The 22,154-nt window shown below is 41.1% G+C and overlaps 1 protein-coding gene across 1 annotated transcript; it reads left to right on the forward strand.

The window, feature by feature from the left end:
- The first annotated feature begins 14,279 nt into the window (after positions 1-14,279).
- LOC118709230 (T-cell surface glycoprotein CD1a-like) lies at positions 14,280-17,552 on the forward strand. The gene is made up of 6 exons (XM_036421166.2): positions 14,280-14,839; positions 15,161-15,427; positions 15,855-16,133; positions 16,337-16,615; positions 16,960-17,053; positions 17,210-17,552. The coding sequence occupies exons 1-6, from the start codon at positions 14,710-14,712 to the stop codon at positions 17,250-17,252; spliced, it is 1,092 nt and encodes a 363-aa protein (XP_036277059.2). The 5' UTR covers positions 14,280-14,709; the 3' UTR covers positions 17,253-17,552.
- The last annotated feature ends 4,602 nt before the right edge of the window (positions 17,553-22,154 follow it).

Raw genomic sequence — 22,154 nt, forward strand, 5'->3', positions numbered from 1 at the left:
TACCCAGGAGCTCCTGTCTAAGGAGGGAGACATCCTAAACGCCTGTCCTCATCCCTATCTGCACGCTTACATATTTCTTGGAGTGTTTTTATCACAGAGTAGCTCCTGCCGGAATCACAGAAAGCTGATCCATGAGAGAGTGTCTTATCCTTCCGCTTTTCCATGTGAGCGGCATGGTCTGAGGCTCTCCGATGGCTAGGGAAACTGTTATCCTCAGAGGGCTTTGAACCTGAGTACTAGAGGGAAAGGTATTTCACTGATGAACACACAGCCGCTGTATAGACACATCAATCACTCAGGTTCCTGCTCTTTTTCCTTCCGACCCTTTGGTTGGGGGCCAGTTCCCCAGTGTGTTGTTTTTGTCACCCAGACCGTTGCATCTCCATAAGAAAACATTTAACTTGGTTGTTCACAGGCGTTTCAGTATGTTCTTAGTTCTAAAGAGGCTCATTTACTATTAAAAGGGAACTACTTGCCAAGCTGGAGTCCCTGTGTGGACCACGGTAGGTAACCTGCAGCCCCCCCCCCCTCTCACCCCGAGGGTCTGCCTCCCGGTGGAACTGCCCTCGAGCTCCCAACCCCCCCCCCCGCCCCCTCCACCACCCACTCCTGAGGCCGAGGACTGGGTAGGCGGGAAGGATCTCATCTGAGTGTCAGAAGCGTGGACCCAGGAACAGGCTATGAAGTCTTCCCCTGAAATCTTTTCACGTGCTTGTTCCTGTTTCTTCATTTGCTTATCCCTTCAGAAGTATTTTTTTTTTTAAACTCTTTTTTTTTTTTTTTTATTCAGTGAAACTCCCCAGAATGCAATACTGTCTGTTCTGCTAAGATCCAATCACCAGGGCTTATGATTATGATGCACAATCTAAATGTTATACCCCTGGTGACTCTGCTCTCAACTACGGGTATTTCAGAAAATGCGGACTCTGTGTCTTCAGTTTGTGTCATTTTTCCTTTACTAATCTATTTCACTAATGCATTAGTTCAAATATATCTACCTCCCTCACATGCATACGAAGCAGACCCTGTTACCGCGTGTAAACAAAGACACCATAACACGGAGGAAAAGCACTAGTCTCCGCAAGCCAGAATCCCGAATACCAGACTGTGAATGTGAGGAGATGCTGCCCTCAATTTCCCAAGAGCAGGTTCTTAAACAAACAAACAAACCACCACCACAACAAGAAAGACGAGAAAAGAAAAATACAAGGGATTTTTATTCAGGTCTCGTGTCTCTAACACTTTTAACACAGTAGGGTATGTACTTGTCCATTTAACCCAAATGCAGTCTTAACTGCTTTTTCCAGCAAGTCTGGTTATACCTTCAGCAGGTCTTAGCAAACTCTGTTTCTGAAAAGCTCATTGGAAACTTTGTTATTAAAATGAAGGTAACCCTATTTTCTCAAGATTACTTATCGATATTTGCAGCTCATTCATTAATTTAGGGGCCAGAAACAGAAATATGGTTGTTATTGTGCCTAGCTAGATTGCTAATAAAGAAAGCCAGCCACATACTCAGTAGCGAGTGAAGGAAAGGATAGAACAAACACACAGAGCAGTTGCTATTTGTCTTAATCTAGATCAACCATGGAATAAGAAGCAAATTAACCTTAACCAAGCGTCGGCTTTCAAAGTAAATGGGTGCTTTCTATATTAAAGGGGGGGTGGAGGAGAGATATTCCTTTTAATTCCAAATAAGAATGCACTGAAGCCTAGACAAGCCCCAGGATGAGATTCTGTCTGATCCTGCTACAACCACTTCGAAGACAGGAATACCAGGGCGTATTAAGATCAGAAGGCGAAACTCTATATTTTTTGGAATTTGTCATTAATTGTAAAACACAGCTCTGACGTGGTTAGAAACAACCTGTATTTTAGCAAAGCAGGTTTCAGTATTTGCATAATATAGTGTTTGTATTTCAACTATGGGTGTTTATTTCACATAACTATCTTTACAGACATCTGGAAACAGAGGTCTCACAGCATAAGGACAAATGAAGTGTGTGCTCTGTTTTTCTGAGCCTCTTTCCTAAAGATTATGAGATGGCATAAAGGGAAACTTTATTTCCTAACGTACTCAATGTACATCCCTTATTGTTCCCCCGTTTCAAAACGTGGGTCTTACCTGAACCGTAGGAGTGAGAAGGCCGTTGGAACTGGGGTGTGTGTCCATCACAGAATGAAAATAAAACCAGGGCAAAGAATACCCTTGTGAGGCTGATTCTTCCTCGTTTACTTCTTACAGAAGAGGCACTAGAAGGTGTGGGAAATAACAGAATGTGTTCTTTGTGTAAATACTCTCAGTAACAAAATACAAACTACGCAATATCAACAATGTGGGCTCAGAAACAATAACCAATGAAATCTAAGCCGTAGCATTGAACCTGATTGGCTGAGGCAGGAATAAAAAGCCGGAAGCCGGAACGGACCCAGTGCACCGCATTTCCTTACCTTGAGAAGTAAAGCAGCCCCAAATCTTCAGATAAGGAAATTAAACTAAAAACAAACAAACAAACAAAAAACAACAAAAAATAAACAGAAATTAAACTAGGGTGGAAATACAAACTTTAAAATATTAACTCCGCAGTATTGAAAGTAATGCATTGTTGGAGGCGGTCAATGGGGGAAGAAAAAAAGGAGACATATGTAATACTTTCAAAATAAAGATTCTTTTAAAAAGTAGTGCATGCATGTGCTTAAAACATTCTATAGAATAAAAGCCCAGCGACCATAGTGGCAGAACTACCAGAACGACTACTCGACCAGCCACTATGAGATGCACTGACCACCTCTCGGCCCTTTCCCCGCCGGCAGGCTCCCATCGCCCGATGGGGAACAGGGACCAGAGGGCGGGTGGCGAGGGATGTGGGTAGCACCAGGCCAAGGCCCCTGCCCCGCTGGTTGCCCCACACACAGAGGGCAACCCACACCAGGGGTGGGGCCGGTGAGCGGGTGGAAATGGCCAACTTCTTGGTCCTTTCCCCTGGCCCACAGGCTCCGATCGCCTGATGACAAACTGGGCACCCGGGTGGGTGGTGGTGGTGGTGCGGGGGGCAAGGCTGGCTGCCGGCAGCCAGGGAAGATGGCCTGATTGCAGGCTACGCCGAGGGATCGTACACGAATTCCGTGCGCCGGGCTTCTAGTACAATGTATACATTGTGTAAATGGGCAAAGAAAAGCCATGGGACAGTATCAGAAGAAAAGTGTTTGTTGGTCCAGATGGGTCCTATTCGTAAGCCCAACATAAACTACCTTCTTCTATCTCTTATGTGCCATTTAAAAGGAGACTAACAATCTCAATAAAAACTGTCCTTGGCATTTAAAGTAAAGACGTGGCTCTTCTCTCGGTGTGGTAAAAATAAACCGCCCAGGGCCCAAAGTGTAAACACCAAAGGCCTATGTAGATCCAGGTCTGCATTGTGTTTACATTAAAGGAAGTTGTTTTCCTTTTCCCATTTCAAAGTAACACCCCACAGTCTGAAAAACACTGTGACATAGAAAAAGAAGTCCTCCTCCTCAGCCCCATCATCCAGGAGTAACCACTGTTAACATTGCACATCCTTCTGGACAGCCTTTGAGCTCATATGGGATTTACCTTGTGGTCCAGGCCATTTTTTTTATTGTTTTCTCCATCTCACATGGGCATACTAAGTTACTGAGAGTGAGGGAATTACTTTTGTAAGGCTTTTCCTGGGAAAGTCAGGTTAAAAAAAAACACAACTATAAAAAATGTAACTGAAGACCCTTTCTGCCTCTCTAAAAGATGACCACCATCCCCCCCCCCACACACACACACATACACACATTAAAGAGACAGTTTCCAGTGAAATCTTACAGCTATAGATAGCAACATTGAAACCCAGAGAGCTGGGGTCCGTGCCACTGACCTGCTAGCTCAGAAACTGGCGTCTCCCCCGCTGGCTTTCCCTCGCCCTCTGCACCACGTGCCAGCTTCTGAGCAGAGAAGCCACAGAGAAGAACAAACAGGTTCGGCAGCGGTACAATGGCCATCGTCTGCAGTGAAACGGAAACACCTCTGTTTGCCATGTCACTGTCACAGGAGAACACCACCGCATGGGTCCAGGTTGTGTTCTGTAGTCAGTCTTGGTTTAAGGGCCGACTCTGACATTCCCCAGATGTATTAGCATGGATACATTACTGATCCTAATTCCAATTCTATTATATAAGGTAGTGAAACAGCAGTACCTGGCTTCAGAGGGTTACTATAAAGGTCATGCCACACAGTAACATATAAAGGGTCTCATTAAATGATCAGTAAGCGTTACCTAATTTTATGATGATTTCAGCTCAACAGTCTTGACTATCTTATACGTGACAAGCCAAAATGAATTCTATGGGATCATTTTCTATGACCAAAAGCTTTTGGCTTTCCTAAGGAATGAATCAACATACCTAATAGACTATGGAAAGAAGTGTTTGCTAACAGTACGTTGAGCTGTTTTCATGATCTCTACCTGTTTCACTGACAGCACTATCGACAGCAAAAACTGGGAATGAAAGGGCAGCTTCTCAGTTTCAGAAAGGGGAAAAAAACGCAAAACTTCCAACATCCTACAAAATAGTGACATTTTTGCGTTCTCTTTTAAGGACATTTGTATTCATCATTGTAGTGAATGTCCCAATCTTATTAATTAAGAATTAATATGAGCCAAAACAGGTTTGGCTCAGTGGATAGAGCATTGGCCTGCAGACTGAAGGGTCCCGGGTTCGATTTTGGTCAAGGGCATGTACCTTGGTTGCGGGCACATCCCCAGTGGAAGGTGTGTAAGAGGCAGCTGATCAATGTTTCTCTCTCATTGATGTTTCTCTCTATCCTTCTCCCTTCCTCTCTGTGAAAATCAATAAAATATGTATTTTTAAAAAAAGAATTAACATGACAAAATAAGAAATTAAAGCCATAAGATTATACACCAAGAAGCTTAACCATCTTCATTTGTAGAGGACATGATAGTCTATACAACAGAGAACACTTACTCCTGTTCTATATGCTCTTTCACCAGGTCAGAGTCTGCATAGTTAGTACACAGTTTGCAGTTTGTTGGAGAACCTAATTAGCAGTGTAATACACTAATCCAAAACAAAGGACTATTTTTGCTTTATCTACATCTTAAAAATAAATATAAGTAGCAGCAAGACCAAACAAAGTCAAATACGTAGTGGCCACAACTGCATTTAGTACTATTTAGATCTATACAAGTCACTCAGGGAAACTGCATTTTTGTAGAAACAATGGCTACAAAAGATAACTTCCAAAAGCCAACCTTTTACAGGTAAAATTCAAGATTTGATTTGCCAATTAGTTTTTACCGTGTATAATTTTTTTATATGAATAAGAATTGATCTGTCTGAAGATACTTTTAATAAAATATAAGGCAAGTTGGATCAGTAGAAATTATGTAACTGTGGTTTTAGAATAATGAAATTAAATTGGTTACAGGAATTTACTTGGTATAATTTCTTAAACATACTTTAATTTGGAGACTACAGGAGAGTAACTAACAAAAGCTGGAGAAATTAAGATTTCATGTGAGACTATAACTATGGGGAAAAGACATGGGTAAGTACACCAGAGTCTAGCTTCCCACATCAATAGTCTAGTTGCCAGGTATCATACTGAGTGTGCCTTATCTTCTCAAAGAGGTGGCTTAGGGTAACGGTCCCAACAGATGAACAGCTGCTACTGCAGGTGAACAGCGGCACATCAGGCAAAGGGAGTTGTGTTTAACTCACTGGCCGTATTATTTTACAATATATTTTAATTGATTTCAGAGAGGAAGGGAGAGGAAGAGAGAGATAGAAACATTGATGAGAGAGAATCATTGATTGGCTGCCTCCTGCAAACCCCACACTGGGATCCAGCCTGCAACCTGGGCCTGTAACCTGACTGCAATCAAACTGTGACCTCCTGGTTCACAGGTTGATGCTCAACCACTGAGCCACACCAGCCGGGCAGGCACTGGTCCAAATTTCAAACACAGTGAAGGGGCGCAACATAGAGGTTCACAGGCATTTCTCTTTAAGCAGCATTCAAGAGCTGTAACTTGATGCTTATGAATGTTTGTATCTGAATAGGTGTTAGTATTTGAATACCTGGGAATTAAAGAGTTACAAAACAGACTGGCCTATGAAAGATTTCTTATAAAAAACAATAGGTTTTGTGTGTATAATATATTTTATATGTTTATTAATAAAGACCTGCTTGTAATCAAGGTAAACTTTAAAAAGCTCTTGTATCAGTCACCTCTTCTGTCCTCCCTCACATTCCTCAGTCCATCCCCCCAGGGACTGCAAGGCAACAGCCCCAAACTTGAGCTGCACTGGCGTCTTGTGCGCTGTGTCCTGAGGCTTTCACATGACGAGGTCCAGACACATGTGAGAAGGGACTACCGGGTCTGGGTGCCCAAACCGCAGATGTGGGCATTAACACCTCAGTGACAGTCCTTGACTTTGTGAAGTGCGGATCACTGAACATTTTTGTGTGTGTATACTGATAACAAAACATTCCTTTCCCATAGGAACATACATAGAAATGGAATTGCTGGGTCACAGGAGGTACATATGTTTACATTTAATAGAAACAGTGCTTCTACCAGTCTCCCTTTCATCTTCTCCACAATTTTTGAGACTAGAGGCCCGATGCACAAAATTCATGCAAGATAGGCTTCCTTCCCCAGGCTGCCAGCACAGGCTTCCCTCTGGCACCCGCAATGCCGGCTTCCCTCACAGCCCTGGCTTTGTCCCGAAGGAGCTCCACTCTAATTAGCATATTATACTTTTATTCCTATAGATTCTTAACCCCTTTAATTTTACCCATTTGTGGGTATTTTTGGTTATCTAATTGTTGTGTATGGTTTGTATTTTCTTGTCGACTAATAGTACTTAATGTATACCGTTAGCCATTTAGATACACTCTTTTGTGAAGGACCAGTTGAATTTTTAGCTATTTGCCTGCGTGTGAGTGTGTGAGTGCGTGTGTGTGTGTGTGTGTGTGTGCGTGTGCGTGTGCGTGTGCGTGTGTGTGTGTGTGTGAGGGAGGATATTGGTCTTTTTCTTTTTGAAGTTCTATGTAATGTCTGTGTGCTAGTCCTTTGCTGAATATATGTTTGGTGAATATTTTCTACCAGCTTCTGGTTTACATTTTATGCTCTTAAACTTGTATTATGATGGAAAGAATTTTTAATGGGATACAATGATTGATATCGTTCTTTATGATGATTGTTATATATTCCTGGAAATTGTTTACTCCTTCTCCAAGGGCATGTGATAGTCTCCTTAGACTGTGGTGCTCAAACATGAGTGGGTATCGGCAGCATCGTGGAGCTGGTTTTTTTTTTTAGTTTTTTTTTTAAAGAAATGATTTTATACATTCTCCAGAATGTCTAGTTCTTTAGGTCAGCAAAGAGGCCTAAGAATTAGCATTTTTTACATTTTTCAGATGATGCTGATTCTGATAGTCTGAGGATCACACTTTGAAAAACCACTTTATCTTTGAGAAGCTTGCCTTTTACATTTAGATTACAATAAGCCCGGACTTGATTTGTGTGTGTGCTATGAAATGGGGATAAAAGTTAATTTCTTCCATGTTAGTCAACTGACTAATAACAATGATATGTGGCATCAAGTATGTTGTAATTTAAGTGCCTATATGTACACTGACCTGTTGCTGAACTCCTTATTTTGTTCCATTCTTCTGTGAGTCTATCCTTGTGCCAATGTAATGTATTAATCTTAATTACTTTAAATTTAATAAATCTGGATAACCACTACTCTTCCTACTATACTGTTCTTGTCTTTCTTCAAGTGAATCTTGTAAAAGAAGAGGAAAAATTGTAAGAAAACAATACAGAAGTACAGGCTTTTGGGAAGCTAAGGGTTACTTTCTGTCTCTGAAGTCTAAATATCTGTGAGACACCTCTGTTAAAAAGAAAACACACATTTGCAAATCAAGAGGAATTTGAAAAGTAAAGAAGATTTTGAAAAGTGAAAACATCCACGGTATGGGCTGAATTTGTCCTTCCTAAAATTTAATGCTGAAGTCCTAACCCCAATATCTCAGAATGGGACTGTATTTTGACAACACGGTCACTTTCATTATGGAGATTCAGTTAACACCAGACCTTTATGCTGAGCCCTAATCCATTCTGAATACTATCCTCCTAAGAAAAAACTGGGCACACAGACACCAGGACCAGGGATGGGTGTGCACAGTGGGACTGTGATGTGAGCACACAGCAAGGAGATGGCCCGTCCAAAGCCAGAGAGAGAGGCCTCAGGAGAAACAAACCAACTGACACCTTGATCTCAAACTCTGTCCTCTCAAATTCTAAGAAATACATTTTTGGTGTTTGAGTCACTCAGTCTGTGAGTAGCTATGGCAACCCTAGCAAACCAACACCTCTGGTGTTGGCAGAGTTTTTTTTCTAGATGATTAGTCATTAGCAAAAGAGGAACAAGTGTGTAACAGGCATTGCAGGGTAATAACTAAATATTTAGGCGGCATTTTCAGAACATATTAGGGAAATATCAAAATCATCTTAAAAATATATAACAAAGAGTTCCTTCACCTATTTTCTATCTGACAATAAGAGCCTTGAAAAAATAAATTAGAAAAACAAACAAAACATTAAATGCAATCTACCAAAAGGGGCACCTGGCAGGTATGTGAATTTTATCCCTCTCTAGTGATTGCTAGAACAGGGGAGCACTATTAAACAGTATAACCAACAAATGTTCATGGACCAGGAATTCTCATCAGTTTTTAATTGAGGAGTCAGGTTATATCTAACAAACAGGTGTATTGTTGCTTGGTGTATAGGTTTAGTTCTAGATAATACTTTAGGGATCTTTATAAATTAAAAACAAGTTAAAATATTTTCATGGATATACAGGACTCACTGCTCAAGTCTGACATAATCATTGCAGTCAATATTCTGGTGCTCAGATTGAGCAAAGCCACATAAGTAGTGCAAATATACACTTGAATGGCCAGATAATTATGACCATCTGACACTTGGGCAAATTTGCTATAATTTCATGCTGAATTTGCATGAGGGCCAGACCATTATAAATGGGGAAGCAGGTTGTTTACCACGACAGTAGAAGTGATTTTTTTTCCCCGTGAAGATATGGGTAAACAAAGCGATTTAACAGCCTTTAAAGTGGGATGATTGTTGGTGCTCTGAGCCATGGAGCGAATGTCAGCAAAACAGCTGAATGTGTTAAATGTTCAAGAGCAGCTGTTGTTAAAGTGCTTAAAGACTGATTGTCAGCCGAAAATCTGGGTCTAAACGTGCAAATTGAGGCCAACAGCAACTAGTCAATGTTAGGGCAGAACGGAGAGTGTGGAGACTGGTACAAGACAACAGAGGGGCAACAATGCATCAAATATTGCAGATCTTAATCAGGGATCCTCTCAAATGATCTCTGAATGCACAATAGGATATACTAGATTAAACAGATTTTTTAAAAATATGTTTTCACTGATTTTTCTTTTTAGAGAGAGAGGAAGGAAGGAGAGCAAGATAGAAACATCAATGAGAGACACTTCCATCAACAGCCTCCTGCAGTCCTCCTAATGGGGACTGAGGCGGCAACCTGGGCATGTGCCCTGACCAGGGATTGAACCTGGTTCAGTGCTTAACCACTAAGCCACACTGGCTGGAAAGAGAAAACATTTGAGACTCATTCCATCCCTGTACTTTCCCTCACATGAGAACTATCGCAGTCTTCCCAAGTAATGTTTTGTGCCATAATTCCAGAAATAAAATCCATAACTGTGATGTACATAGTACACACAAGAATTTAAGGGTCACACAATAAAACAATTGTTTAGTGTTGAAAGTGAATGAGAAAGGAAAGACTGAGATGATATTGAATGGACAGGGACTATGAGGAAATGGAGAGGAAGCTGGAACTGTGCTGGGAGGTAAATGGAGAATGACTACTAAGACATGCAGAAGTGAGAAACAAAGAAGGACCAGGATATGGAGACAAGTCAAATGTCCATCAATAAAGGAGAGGATAAGAAAGTGGTAGTACAGATATACAGTGGAATATTACTCAGCCATAAAAAAGAATGAAACTTACTGTTTGTGACTGCATGGGTGGATCTAAGGTATTATACTATATATATATATTGATTTTTTACAGAGAGGAAGGGAGAGAGATAGAGAGCTAGAAACATCAATGAGAAACATCGACCAGCTGCCTCTTGCACACCCCCTATCGGGGATGTGCCCACAACCAACGTACATGCCCCTGACCGGAATCGAACCTGGGACCTATCAGTTCGATTTCGGCTAGAAGGTATTATTCTAACTGAAAAGAGTCAGTCAGAAAAAAATAAATGCCACGTGACTTCACTTATACATGAATCTAAAGAACAAAATTGAAACAAACTCATAGATACAGGGGACAGACTGACAGTTGCCAGAGGGGAGGAAGATTGAAGGAATGAGTGAAAAAAGTGAAGAGATTAAGAAGTAAAATTGATCCGGGCTGGCAAGACTCAATGATTGAGTAATGACCTATGAACCAGGAGTTTATGGTTCGATTATGGTTAGGGCACATGACCGGGTTGTGCCCTAATGATTTGCTATAATTTCAATTATAGCAGCCGATCAATGATTCTCTCTCATCCTTGATGTTTCTATCTCTCTCTCTGCATCTCCCTACCTCACTGAAATCAATAAATATAAATTTTTTAAAAAGAAGTAAAACTGACAATTACAAAATAGTCACAGGGATGTAAAGCACAACACTGCGAATAGAGTTAGTAATACTGTAGTAACTACATAAGGTGCCAGGTGGACACTGAAAATAAGGAGGGGACATTTTGTGAGGACATAATTGTCTCATCACTATGCTGTACACCCGAAACTAATACTACTAAACAGAAACACCTTATAAGGATATAACTGTCTTACCACTATGCTATACACCTAAAACTAATACCAAATAATATTTAACATAAACTAATTGAAAAGTAAAGTCTTTTAAAAAAATATATATATTTTATTGATTTTGTACAGAGAAGAAGGGAGAGAGATAGAGAGTTAGAAACATCGATGAGAGAGTCATCGATCAGCTGCCTCTTGCACACCCCCTACTGGGGATGTGCCCGCAACCAAGGTACATGCCCTTGACCGGAATCGAACCCGGGTCCTTTCAGTCCACAAGCTGATGCTCTATCAAATGAGCCAAACCGGTTTCGGCTAAAGTCTTTAAAAATGAAGGAAAATCAGCCAAAGCTGGTTTGGTTCAGTGGTAGAGCATCGGTCTGCGGACTGGGGGGTCCCGGGTTCGATTCTGTTCAAGGGCATGTGTCTTGGCTGCGGGCGCATCCCCGGTGGGGGGTGTGCAGGAGGCAGCTGGTCGATGTTACTCTCTATCTCGTCGATGTTTCTGGCTCTCTATCTCTCTCCCTTCCTCTCCGTAAAAAATTAATAAAATATATATTTTTTTAAAAAATGAAGGAAAATCAAAATGGGGAGGAGGAGCACATGAATGGTTAGAAAAGGGAGCCCAGTAGGACACACAGAATGCTAGAGGGAAAGCTGACAAGATTAGACAACAGTTACTTCTTTCAACCAGTTATTTTACAGATAAGAAAACTGAGGCCAGAATGCCGCTGTGTTTTCTCCAATTCACTGCATCTGGCAGGTGTCTCATCCAGGAATGTATCTTGACTCTCAGTCCTAAGATCCTTTTATGGCAAGAGACTTGCTTTGAAGAACAAGCACTCACATCCGATACACAGAGAGGCTAGAGGGTAGAAAGAGGATAGAGAAGCTTGAAGCCAAGTAGGAGGGAAAAGGAGAAGCTGAGTAAAGGCACAGGCCTGTAAGGGAAATTGAGGTTACTGCTGGTGGGGAGTGGGGATTCAGATGAGGGTGGGAGACTGTGGGAGGGGAGCTCCGGTCTGGGCTCTCAGGGGAGCTTAGAGGACAGAGAAATTCCAGAGCTGTGGTGGTGTCTGAGGAAGCACCGGGTAGCAGCTGTAGGAACATGAGCATGCCTGTACCTCAGCACCAGTGGATCAAGAGGAGGGATCTCAGGGAGGTGTGAAGGCTCAGGGGGTCATGGGCATCCTGCCCGGCCAGTGTGGCTCAGCTCATGGAGTCAGTCCCAGCACCAAAAGGGGGGCAGGACACGTAACAGGATGATGTGCTCTGTGAGGCGGTCACACCTGAGAGGGGTCTGGAAAAGAGCACTTTGGACATGTCAAAGGTGTGTTAACCCAGATGCACAGGAACAATGGACAGAGCTCGCTTAAGGCAGACACACTGGGCATATCCCCAGTGGGGGGTGTGCAAGAGGCAGCTGATTGATGTTTCTCTCTCATCGATATTTCTAGCTCTCTACCCCTCTCTCTTCCTTTTCTGTAAAAATTCGATAGATTTTTTTTTAAATGTTTCTGCTGAAAGCTTAATATGGACAAGTCCCCTCATTTAAATTTTTCAAGGAGGAAGTAAAAGTTTCCCATGAGCCTGCAGAGTCTTAATTGTCTTTGGGTCAATATAATTCAAACTCTAAGACTCAAAATAACACAAATGCCAGGGTGACACATCCTGGGGAGGCCAGTTCTGAACCCCTACAATAGCTATGGAGGAATTTACTTATCAGCTTGTGAGCACCAACAGAAGTTGTTGTTTTTTTTGTTTGTTTGTGTGTTTTTTGTGTGTGTGTATTCATGCAATTATTGCATTCTTTTCTCCTAAAATACCCTTCCTGTAATCAGAACACAATGTGGTTTCTGCTTGAATCTGTGCTTCCCAAATTGCAATACAAATAAACCCTTATTGCCCCACGTTTTGGCTTTTTAATTTTAGGTTAAGGTAATCTTAACTTTTTTCCAAAATATTTTAAGAATTAGCCATAGGTAATTTGTTTACTTGTATAACAAATAGCCAGAGCACATTTATTTAAAAGTTATGAAGGCAAACATTTTAAGAGCCTTTTAAACATGACAAGAATGAAAGAGCAGGGTCAGCATGGCCAGCAAAGACCAGTGTATGATAAAACAAGCTGGAAGATCCAAGCAGGGCCAATAAGAAGGAAAACTTGGGTAAAGAACTCCAGAATATTCTATTAATTTAATTTCCCACAAATTATCACTGTTTTTTAAAACTTATAATAGGAGATTTAAAGCATCTGTGTAAACTTCATGCTTGTTAGCATATATTTTAATCCTAAATAAATCTGTGTAAGATTCTTGTTTCACCAAGTAGAAATACTAGCAAAGATTTCTGATACCTTAAACAAGAACGTTAAAAATCTGTGTAATGAGCCAAAACAGGTTTGGCTCAGTGGTAGAGCGTTGGTCTGCGGACTGAAAGGTCCCAGGTTCGATTCCGGCAAGGGCATGTACATTGGTTGCGGGCACATCTCCAGTAGGGGGTGTGCAGGAGGCAGTGGTCGATGTTTCTCTCTCATCGATGTTTCTAGCTCTCTATCCCTCTCCCTTCCTTTCTAAAAAATCAATAAAATATATATATATATTTTTAAATCTGTGTAGTGAAAAAATAATTGGATGCCTGAACCCAACTATTCAATTATTCAAACTCACTCATTGAGCACCTTGCCAGGAGGCATTCCACTCAAGATGGGGACCCAGTGCAGCAGAGGTATACAGACCGGCGCCCTGAGCGAATCACTGGAGCCAAGATCCTGAGTGGGCAACGTCAGTTAAGGGCTGGGACTTTGTTTCAAGAAGGCTTGTTTTCTCCAGTCTGTACATTACCATAAACTCAGCACACCAAGCTTCTAGTCCTCAGTTTGTGTGCTTCCTTCTTAAGTAGAATACAAGCTCCTGAATAAAGTGATTGCCTGTAGACCACTAGATATTCACAAGTGTTGCAAGATGCTTGTATCCAGGCAGGTGCTGAGAGACTTTTGGGTAAATATTCATTGGGTATCAATGCAAGTCAGAGGACATATTTCTTTTTTTTAAAATATATTTTACTGATTTTTTTTACAGAGAGGAATGGAGAGGGATAGAGAGAAACACTGATGAGAGAGAAACATCAATAAGTTGTCTCTAGAACACTCACTACTGGGGATGTGTCCACAACCAAGGTGCATGCCCTTGACGGGAATCGAACCTGGGACCTTTGAGTCTACAGACTGATGGTCTATCCACTGAGCAAAACCAGCTAGGGTGAGATTCTTTTATGTTTCCAGGTTCCTGTGGTCTCTGTGATGGCTACTTGTTCTTCCCTAGGGTAATGGAGTAGTAGTTTACACTATTACACAGGACAATCATAGGAGATTCTGAAAATCAAATAAAGCAGCTAATGAGATGTCTTACTATGAATGTGGTGGGGTGGGTCTTAGACAGAAGAAGAGTGTTTGAATTTGGCAAGAGAAGGACAGAGTGACAGGAAAGAGCAGGGACAACAGAACATCAGGTAGGAATTGGAAAACCATTTGGTTTTATGCTTTCATTGTCTGAATGAGAAGAAATGTCCCCAGAGGTAAATTGACTTTTCAATGCCACATAAGACTTAGTCCATAGAGGCTGAGTTAGAGAAAGATGAACAGAATGAAGGCTGGTAACAAGGGGAAAAGTTGAAAGTCAGAAGTGGAGGAAATGAGAAGCTGAACCAGTGCCTAGAGTTTAGGGAAGGAACACTTTTTTTTTTTTGTTTTGTTCTGTTGGTAGAACAAGGAAGTCAGAATAGAGGTAGTATGAAGTTTTATTTCAAACAGAAGCCAAAGACAACCTTTCCTGAGAAAGAAAGAACATCTGTAACTGAAATGCTGCTTCTGCAAATTCCATTGCTAGCTGTTCTCCTCGCAGCTGGTGACAATGAAGATGGTAAGAACTCTGGCTACTGCTCTGTTGGGTACAAATGTATGTGTGTGTGTGTGTGTGTGTGTGTGTGTGTGTGTGTGTGTGTGGTGGGGCATCCTCAGAACATACCTGGAGAGGAGATGTCAGCACAGTTTAGCGTATCCCATACTCTGGGACCCTGTGCCTTCTGAAGGTTGTTTGTAAAGCATGGGGCCCTGGGCAGCTGAATGCTGCTGATTCTGAATGTTTCCAGATTCTGAGTGTTTCTCTCCTGGCACCTTTCTTCATTCTTTCTTCTTCCCAATGCCTTTTATTCTCCTCATTCTATCTGTTCTCTTGCCACAGCCTTCCAGGAGGAGATCTCCTTCAAAATTATCCACAGCTCATCCTTCTACAACCGTTCCTTGGTGAAAAGTCAAAACTCTGCTTGGTTGGATGACTTGCAGACTCATGGCTGGGACAGCAACTCTGGAAGAATTATTTTTCTGCGACCTTGGTCCAAGGGCAACTTTAGCAAGGAAGAGATGAAAGAACTGGAAAAGTTTTTCCATCTGTTGTTCTTTGACGTGCCTCTAATAATTCAAAGGCATGCCAGTCAATGGAAGTTTACATGTAAGTTCAATTCCCAAAATGGGTGGGTGCAATGTGCTGGGTGAGGGGGGTGTATGTGTCACAATGAGTTTCTTATTCCCATTTCCCCCCACATCCGATCTCTTCAGCATTCTCTATACAGCTATTGTAACCTATTGCATTTCATTCCCCCCAGGTTATTATAATCACACTAAGTGCTTCCTTATTCTCTTGTTCTCACCATTTATGTCACGCTCTTTCAACGATTTTCTCACTTCTATTTCCAAAAAAAGAAGTCATTCATTTTTTCCTTCACCTTCAACTACCAATTATACTTTTTCTGAACTTCTGATCAAACCAAACTTTGTTCCATTATCTCAAAATACCCAAACTTCTTCTATTTCCTTTTTTGCTTCCACTAATTTCATCTTTACTCCATTTCCTCTAATTTATACCCCTTCTTCCCTAGATCCCTTTGAGACTCAGATAACAGGAGGCTGTGAGCTGCACCCTGGAGGAGCCATAGTAGACTTCAGTCAATTAGCTTATCAAGGATCAGAGCTCATGTACTTCCAGGACAGTTCCTGGCTGCCATCTGTAAAGAATGAAATCAGAGCTGAGACTGTAAGCAGACATTTCAGTCAGTACCATGTCTCCAACAAAATAATACGGAGGCTGCTCAGTGACACCTGCCCACGTTTCCTCTTGAGCATCCTTGATGCGGGGAAGGCAGATCTCCAGAGAGAAGGTCAGTCCCACATCCTTCCTCCATGAGTTTTCTAAAATTATATCTTTACACCATCCCTTTAAAATGAGGATAAGGGGGTCAAGAGAGAGGATAATGTGTGAATTGCCAGCATGTGATAGATGTGTCCATCTAAACTGATGTGAAGATATGAACCTCCAAGTCTGTGTTAGTCCTTATCTGAATATCTCTCCTGTCCTCTGCAGTGAAACCAGAGGCCTGGCTGTCCACTGGCCCCAATCCCGGTCCTGACCGCCAGATGCTGGTTTGCCATGTCTCTGGCTTCCATCCAAAGCCAATTTGGGTCAAGTGGATGCGAGGTGAACAGGTACAGCAGCGCACTCAACAGAGTGCCATCTTGCCCAATGCTGATGGGACATGGTACCTTCAGGTTTTCTTGGAGGTGGAAGCCACTGAGACATCTGGCCTATATTGCCGGGTGAGACATAGCAGCCTGGGAGGCCAGGACATCCTCCTCTACTTGGGTAAGAAAACTGGGGCCCACACTGGGAATGGGAGTGGATGGTCCACAAGCAGAGCAGGAGAGCAAAGTGAAACACTTGGCATTTATGGATTCCAGACCCTCCCCCCCCCAAAAAAAAAGAAAGAAGAGAATTAATCCAATAAATAGAAGAGTTGAAAATACGAGACCTACAGAAGTAGGAAAATGTTGAGGGTTACTGAAAGATTCAACTCTGAAGAGGGAGGAGAGAGGAAACAAGAACAAAGATTAGTGAGGGGAACACTCTAATAACAAAGGCAGAGCAGGGAAATGCAGTAAACAGGGGGTGGGTTTGAAATGACATCTTGTGTGCACCCAAACCCACAGAACACCATCACAGCTCCAAGGGCTGGATCATCTTGGCAGTGATGGTGCCCCTGGTGCTCCTGACAGCTCTTGCATTTTGGCTTAGGAAGCGCTGGTGAGTTTCCTGTTCTTTCATCCACTCCCTACTTGTTATCCCACTTTTCTTCTCTCTCTCTTTGTCCTTAGTTCTCCTTTCCCCAGTCCCCTTCCTTTTACTTTCAATTCTCACTTCCACCTCATGCAAAGTAACTTTCATCTCTGTTCTTATCAGGTCACACTGTGAGCCTCCTGCCAGGCTTCTTCCTTTGGAGTGAGATGCCAGCAGCCCTGGGTTCCAGACATATTTAAACGCAGCATGGCGACAATGTCTGCTCAGCTCTCCATGTACAACTTCGGTTGTTTATGTTTTGTTATTTTTATATTTAATGATCTGTTATTAATATAAGCTCAAGGTAATCTTGCAGGACTTGCTTTCTGACCTGGCTCAGAGATAAAAACTCTTATTTTAACCTGGATAAAATGAGATCCTAGCCACGGCTACATATTGAAAAATTGACGAATCTCAGGCCCATTTCGGCTGTCACTTCTTTTTGAGGATCTTCCTTGATTCACAATTGAAAACAGCATCTGAACTCCCACACACTTTTCAGCGAACTTTGCTGAATCTGCTTCTCACTTTTTATCCTTTGTTGCAGTTATGTAGGCCCCTTTTCACCTTCTAATTTTTAAGTGTGAGAGCAAAGACTATGTCTTTTTAAAATTTGCATCATCTACAAAGTGTGTAACAGTATGTAATATGCTTTCAATAAAAGCCTGCGTTAAGTTTGCTTAGCATTTACCACAATGATCAGGTACCTGAAGTTCTAGGCAAGGAAGGAGGAAGCAAGGAAGTAACAAATGTATTTGGAGATGCTGCTCTTAAGAGGACACTCCTCTAATTTTACTATCTGACAGTTTTTTTTCTCTTTTTTTTAATCCTCATTCGAGGGTATTTTTCCATTGCTTTTTAAGAGAGAGAGTGGGAGAGAGAGAGAAAGACAGGAAGGAACATCCATATGAAAGAAACACATGGATTGGTTGCCTCCTGCATGCATGAGCTCTGACCAGGGCCAGGTCAGGGGAGGAGCCTGCAACCAAGGTACGTGCCCTTAATGGGAATCAAACCCAGAACCGTTCAGTCTACAGGCCAACACTCTATCTGCTGAACCAAACCCGGTAGGGCTAGTTTTCTTTTTTTAATACATATATTTTTTTTACTTTAGAGAGGAAGGCAGAGGGAGATACAGAAACTTCAATATTGAGAGAGAATCACTGATCAGCTGCCTCCTACATGCCCTCTACTAGGGATTGAGCCTGAAACCTGGGCATGTGCCCTGACAGGGATCAAAGGTCAATGCTCAACCAGTGAGTCACACCGGCTGGGTGAGTCCTAGGTTTTAATTATTTAATTTGTTTGAAGCTATCTTCTTTTAAATTGTATATTTATTTTTTAAAATTGATTTTAAGAATGGGAGTGGGAGAGAGAGAAAGAGAAAGAGAGAGAGAGAGAGAGAGAGAGAGAGAGAGAGAGAGCGAGCGCGATGTGAGGAAAACACTCATTAGTTGCCTTGTAATTGGATCTGGGCCTAAACCTGCAACCTCATGTGCCCTGACCAGAACTGAACCTCCACTTTTTTGGTGTATGGGACAATAATCCAACAATTCAGCAAAACTGGCTAGGGCGACAGTTATTACTTTTGAAGTAACTGATGATGTAATTACTATATAATTACAAGTACTTGGTTTCTTAACAAAATAATCCAAATAAAATATAAGACAAGAATTGCAAAGGCCCTGGCCAGATGGCAGGTTCAAAACCCAGTCGAGGCCAATGTAGGAGGCAGCAATCAATGTTTCTCTCTCTCTAAAGTCAATAAAAATATATCCTCAGGTGAGGATTAAAAAAAAACCCAATTGCAAAAACACATTCTTATAAATTTATTTATATGGATTGATATTATAAAAAGCATGGCAAGTGCTGGCGAGCATGTGGAGAAAAGGAGCCCTAGTGCACTTATTCTGGGAATGCAGACTGGTGTAGCCACTATGGAAAACATGGAGTTTCCTCAAAAAGCTAAATATGGAACTGCCCTTAGACCCAGTGGTCCCACTTCTAGGAATATATCCTAAGAAAACAGATATATTTATCAGAAAGAATAGATGCACCCATTGTTCACAGGAGGGCGATTTGCAATAGCTAACCTCTGGAAACAGCCCAAGTGCCATCAGTAGATGAGTGGATAAAAAAGCTGGGTACACTTACACCATGGAATACCATGCAGCAGGTCCCAGCATGGAGGGACCCAGAGAGTATCATGCTAAGCGAAATAGCCAATCAAAGAAAGACAAGTATCACATGGTCTCACGCATGTGTGGAATCTAATGAACAAAATAGATCCAGAGATATAGAAGCATAGAACAGACTGCAGAATCTCAGAGGAAGAGATCAACCAAAGACCTTGCATGCATATATGCATAACCTGTGGACACAGACAATAGGTGATGAAGGCCTGGGGTGAGGGGATGAGGGTGCCTAAGAGGGAAGGGCGTTCTAGAAGGAGTCACTGGGGAAAAAAATGTGGGATATGTGTAATACTTTCAATAATAAAGATTTAATTGTTTTAAAAGTTCCTTAAAACACAGTTTCAACTGAGGTAAAAAAAAAAATAGAATCTGATTAGGTTGGTATTAATAAAATATGTAATCTAATTGTTAAGTATCATATATAAAATATAAAATAATAATAATAAATATTAAAATAAAGTGTTATTAAAACTCTCCCACAAAGAAAAAGTGTGGCTCAGAAAGATTGTTGAATTCACACATTTAAAGAAGAAGACATACCAGCCTTACATTAAAATCTTTTAGAAAATGAAGAAGGCATTCCTCATTTATTTTATGAGGTCAGCATATTCTACCTCTAAAAACTTACAAGATAATTGCAAAAAAATCAAACTATACACCAATATTTCTTATAAATACCAATACAAAATTCCTAACAAAATGTAATAGAATGTAGCAGTATATAAAACGGTTATTAGATGATGACTATTTGGGTTTATCCCAGACAAGGAAGATTTTTTTTTTTAATTTAAAAACCAATCAATATAATTCACCGTCAGAATAGAGAGGGATTGTCATATTTTATCTCAATAGTTAGAAATAAGAGATTGGAAACATTGAGCGTCGTCTTGTGTCAAAAACTAGGAATGAAAGGGCACCTTCCCAATTTCATAAAGAGGGAAAAACCCCAAACAGCTAACACCCTACTAAATGGTGACATTTTTGCCTTCTCTTCTGAGGACATCTGTATTCATCACTGTAGTGAATGTCCCAATCTTATTAATTAAGAATTAATAAGACAAAATGAGAAATTAAAGCCATAAGATTATACACCAAGAAGCTTAACCATCTCTATTTGTAGAGGACATGACAGTCTATACAACAGAGAACACTTACTCCTGTTCTACATGCTCTTTCACCAGGTCAGAGTCTGCACAGTTAGTACACAGTTTGCGGTTTGTTGGAGAACCTAATTAGCAATGTAATACACTAATCCAAAACAAAGGACTATTTTTGCTTTATCTACATCAGTGTTTCCCAAACTTTTGACACATGTGTACCCCTTCTATAATTTTTGAAACGCTGAGTACTCCTCGTACTCATGAGAATGTAGAATTAGGAACAACTAAGCACGGTGCAGTGCATATCCCCACCAAACTCCGGTGCAATGCGTACCCCCACCAAACTCTTCCCGTACCCCTGGGGGTATGCGTACCACACTTTGGGAAACACTGATCTACATCTTAAAATAAATATAAATAGCAGCAATACCAAACAAAGTCAAATACGTAGTGGCTACAACTGCATTTAATACTATTTAGATCTATACAAGTCACTCAGGGAAACTGCATTTTTGTAGAAACAATGGCTACAAAAGATAACTTCCAAAAGCCAACCTTTTACAGGTAAAATTCAAGATTTGATTTGCCAATTAGTTTTTACTGTGTATAATTTTTATAAGAATAAAAATTGATCTGTTTGAAGATACTTTTAATAAAATATAATGCAAATTGGATCAGTAGAAATTATGTAACTGTGCTTTTAGAATAATGAAATTAAATTGGTTACAGGAGTTTACTTGGTATAATTTCTTATACATACTTTAATTTGGAGACCTCATGAGAGTAACTAACAAAAACTGGAGAAATTAAGACTTTCAGATTACAGTGCAATATAGAGATTTCATGTGAGGCTGGAACTATGGGGAAAAGACATGGGTAAGTACACCAGAGTCTAGCTTCCCACATCAATAGTCTAGTTGCCAGGTACCATACTGAGTGTGCCTTATCTTCTCAAAGAAGTGGCTTAGGGTAACGGTCCCAACAGATGAACAGCTGCTACTGCAGGTGAACAGAGGCACATCAGGCAAATGGAGTTGTGTTTAACTCACTGGCCTTATTTTTAAAAAATATGTTTTTATTGATTTCAGAGAGAGAGGGAGAAAGATAGGAACATTGATGAGAGAGAATCATTGATTGGCTGCCTCCTGCAAACCCCACACTGGGATCCAGCCTGCAACCTGGGCCTGAACCCTGACTGCAATCAAACTGTGACCTCCTGGTTCACAGGTCGATGCTCAACCACTGAACCGCACCAGCCAGGCAGGCACTGGTTTCTAATTTCAAACAGAGTGAAGGGGAGCAACATAGAGGTTCACAGGCATTTCTCTTTAAGCAGCATTCAAGAGCTGTAATTTGATGCTTATGAATGTCTGTATCTGAATAGGTGTTAGTATTTGAATACCTGGGAGTTAAACAGTTACTAAACAGACCAGCCTATGGAAAATTTCTTATAAAAAACAATAGGTTTTGTGTATATATTATATTTTATATGTTTATTCATAGAGACCTGCTTGTAATAAAGATAAATTATATATATATATATATATATATATATATATATATATTTTTTTTTTTTTTTTTTTTTTTACAGAGAGGAAGAGAGAGGGATAGAGAGTTAAAAATATCGATGAGAGGGAAACATCAATCAGCTGCCTCTTGCACACCCCCTCCTGGGGATGTGCCCGCAACCAAGGTACATGCCCTTGACCGGAATCGAACCTGGGACCTTTCAGTCTGCAGACCGACGCTCTACTGCTGAGCCAAACCGGTTTT

The sequence above is a fragment of the Pipistrellus kuhlii genome, unplaced genomic scaffold (genome assembly GCF_014108245.1).
Source record: "Pipistrellus kuhlii isolate mPipKuh1 unplaced genomic scaffold, mPipKuh1.p scaffold_m20_p_7, whole genome shotgun sequence".
NCBI lineage: Eukaryota > Metazoa > Chordata > Mammalia > Chiroptera > Vespertilionidae > Pipistrellus > Pipistrellus kuhlii.

What these genes read in the sequence shown, in the direction of transcription:
- LOC118709230 (XM_036421166.2), top strand. Translation starts at nt 14,710, where the DNA reads ATGAAGTTTTATTTCAAACAGAAGCCAAAGACAACCTTTCCTGAGAAA. An exon ending in GGCAGATCTCCAGAGAGAAG is followed by an intron (nt 16,134 to 16,336) that starts GTCAGTCCCACA and finishes TGTCCTCTGCAG; the next exon opens with TGAAACCAGAGGCCTGGCTG. An exon ending in GGACATCCTCCTCTACTTGG is followed by an intron (nt 16,616 to 16,959) that starts GTAAGAAAACTG and finishes CCAAACCCACAG; the next exon opens with AACACCATCACAGCTCCAAG.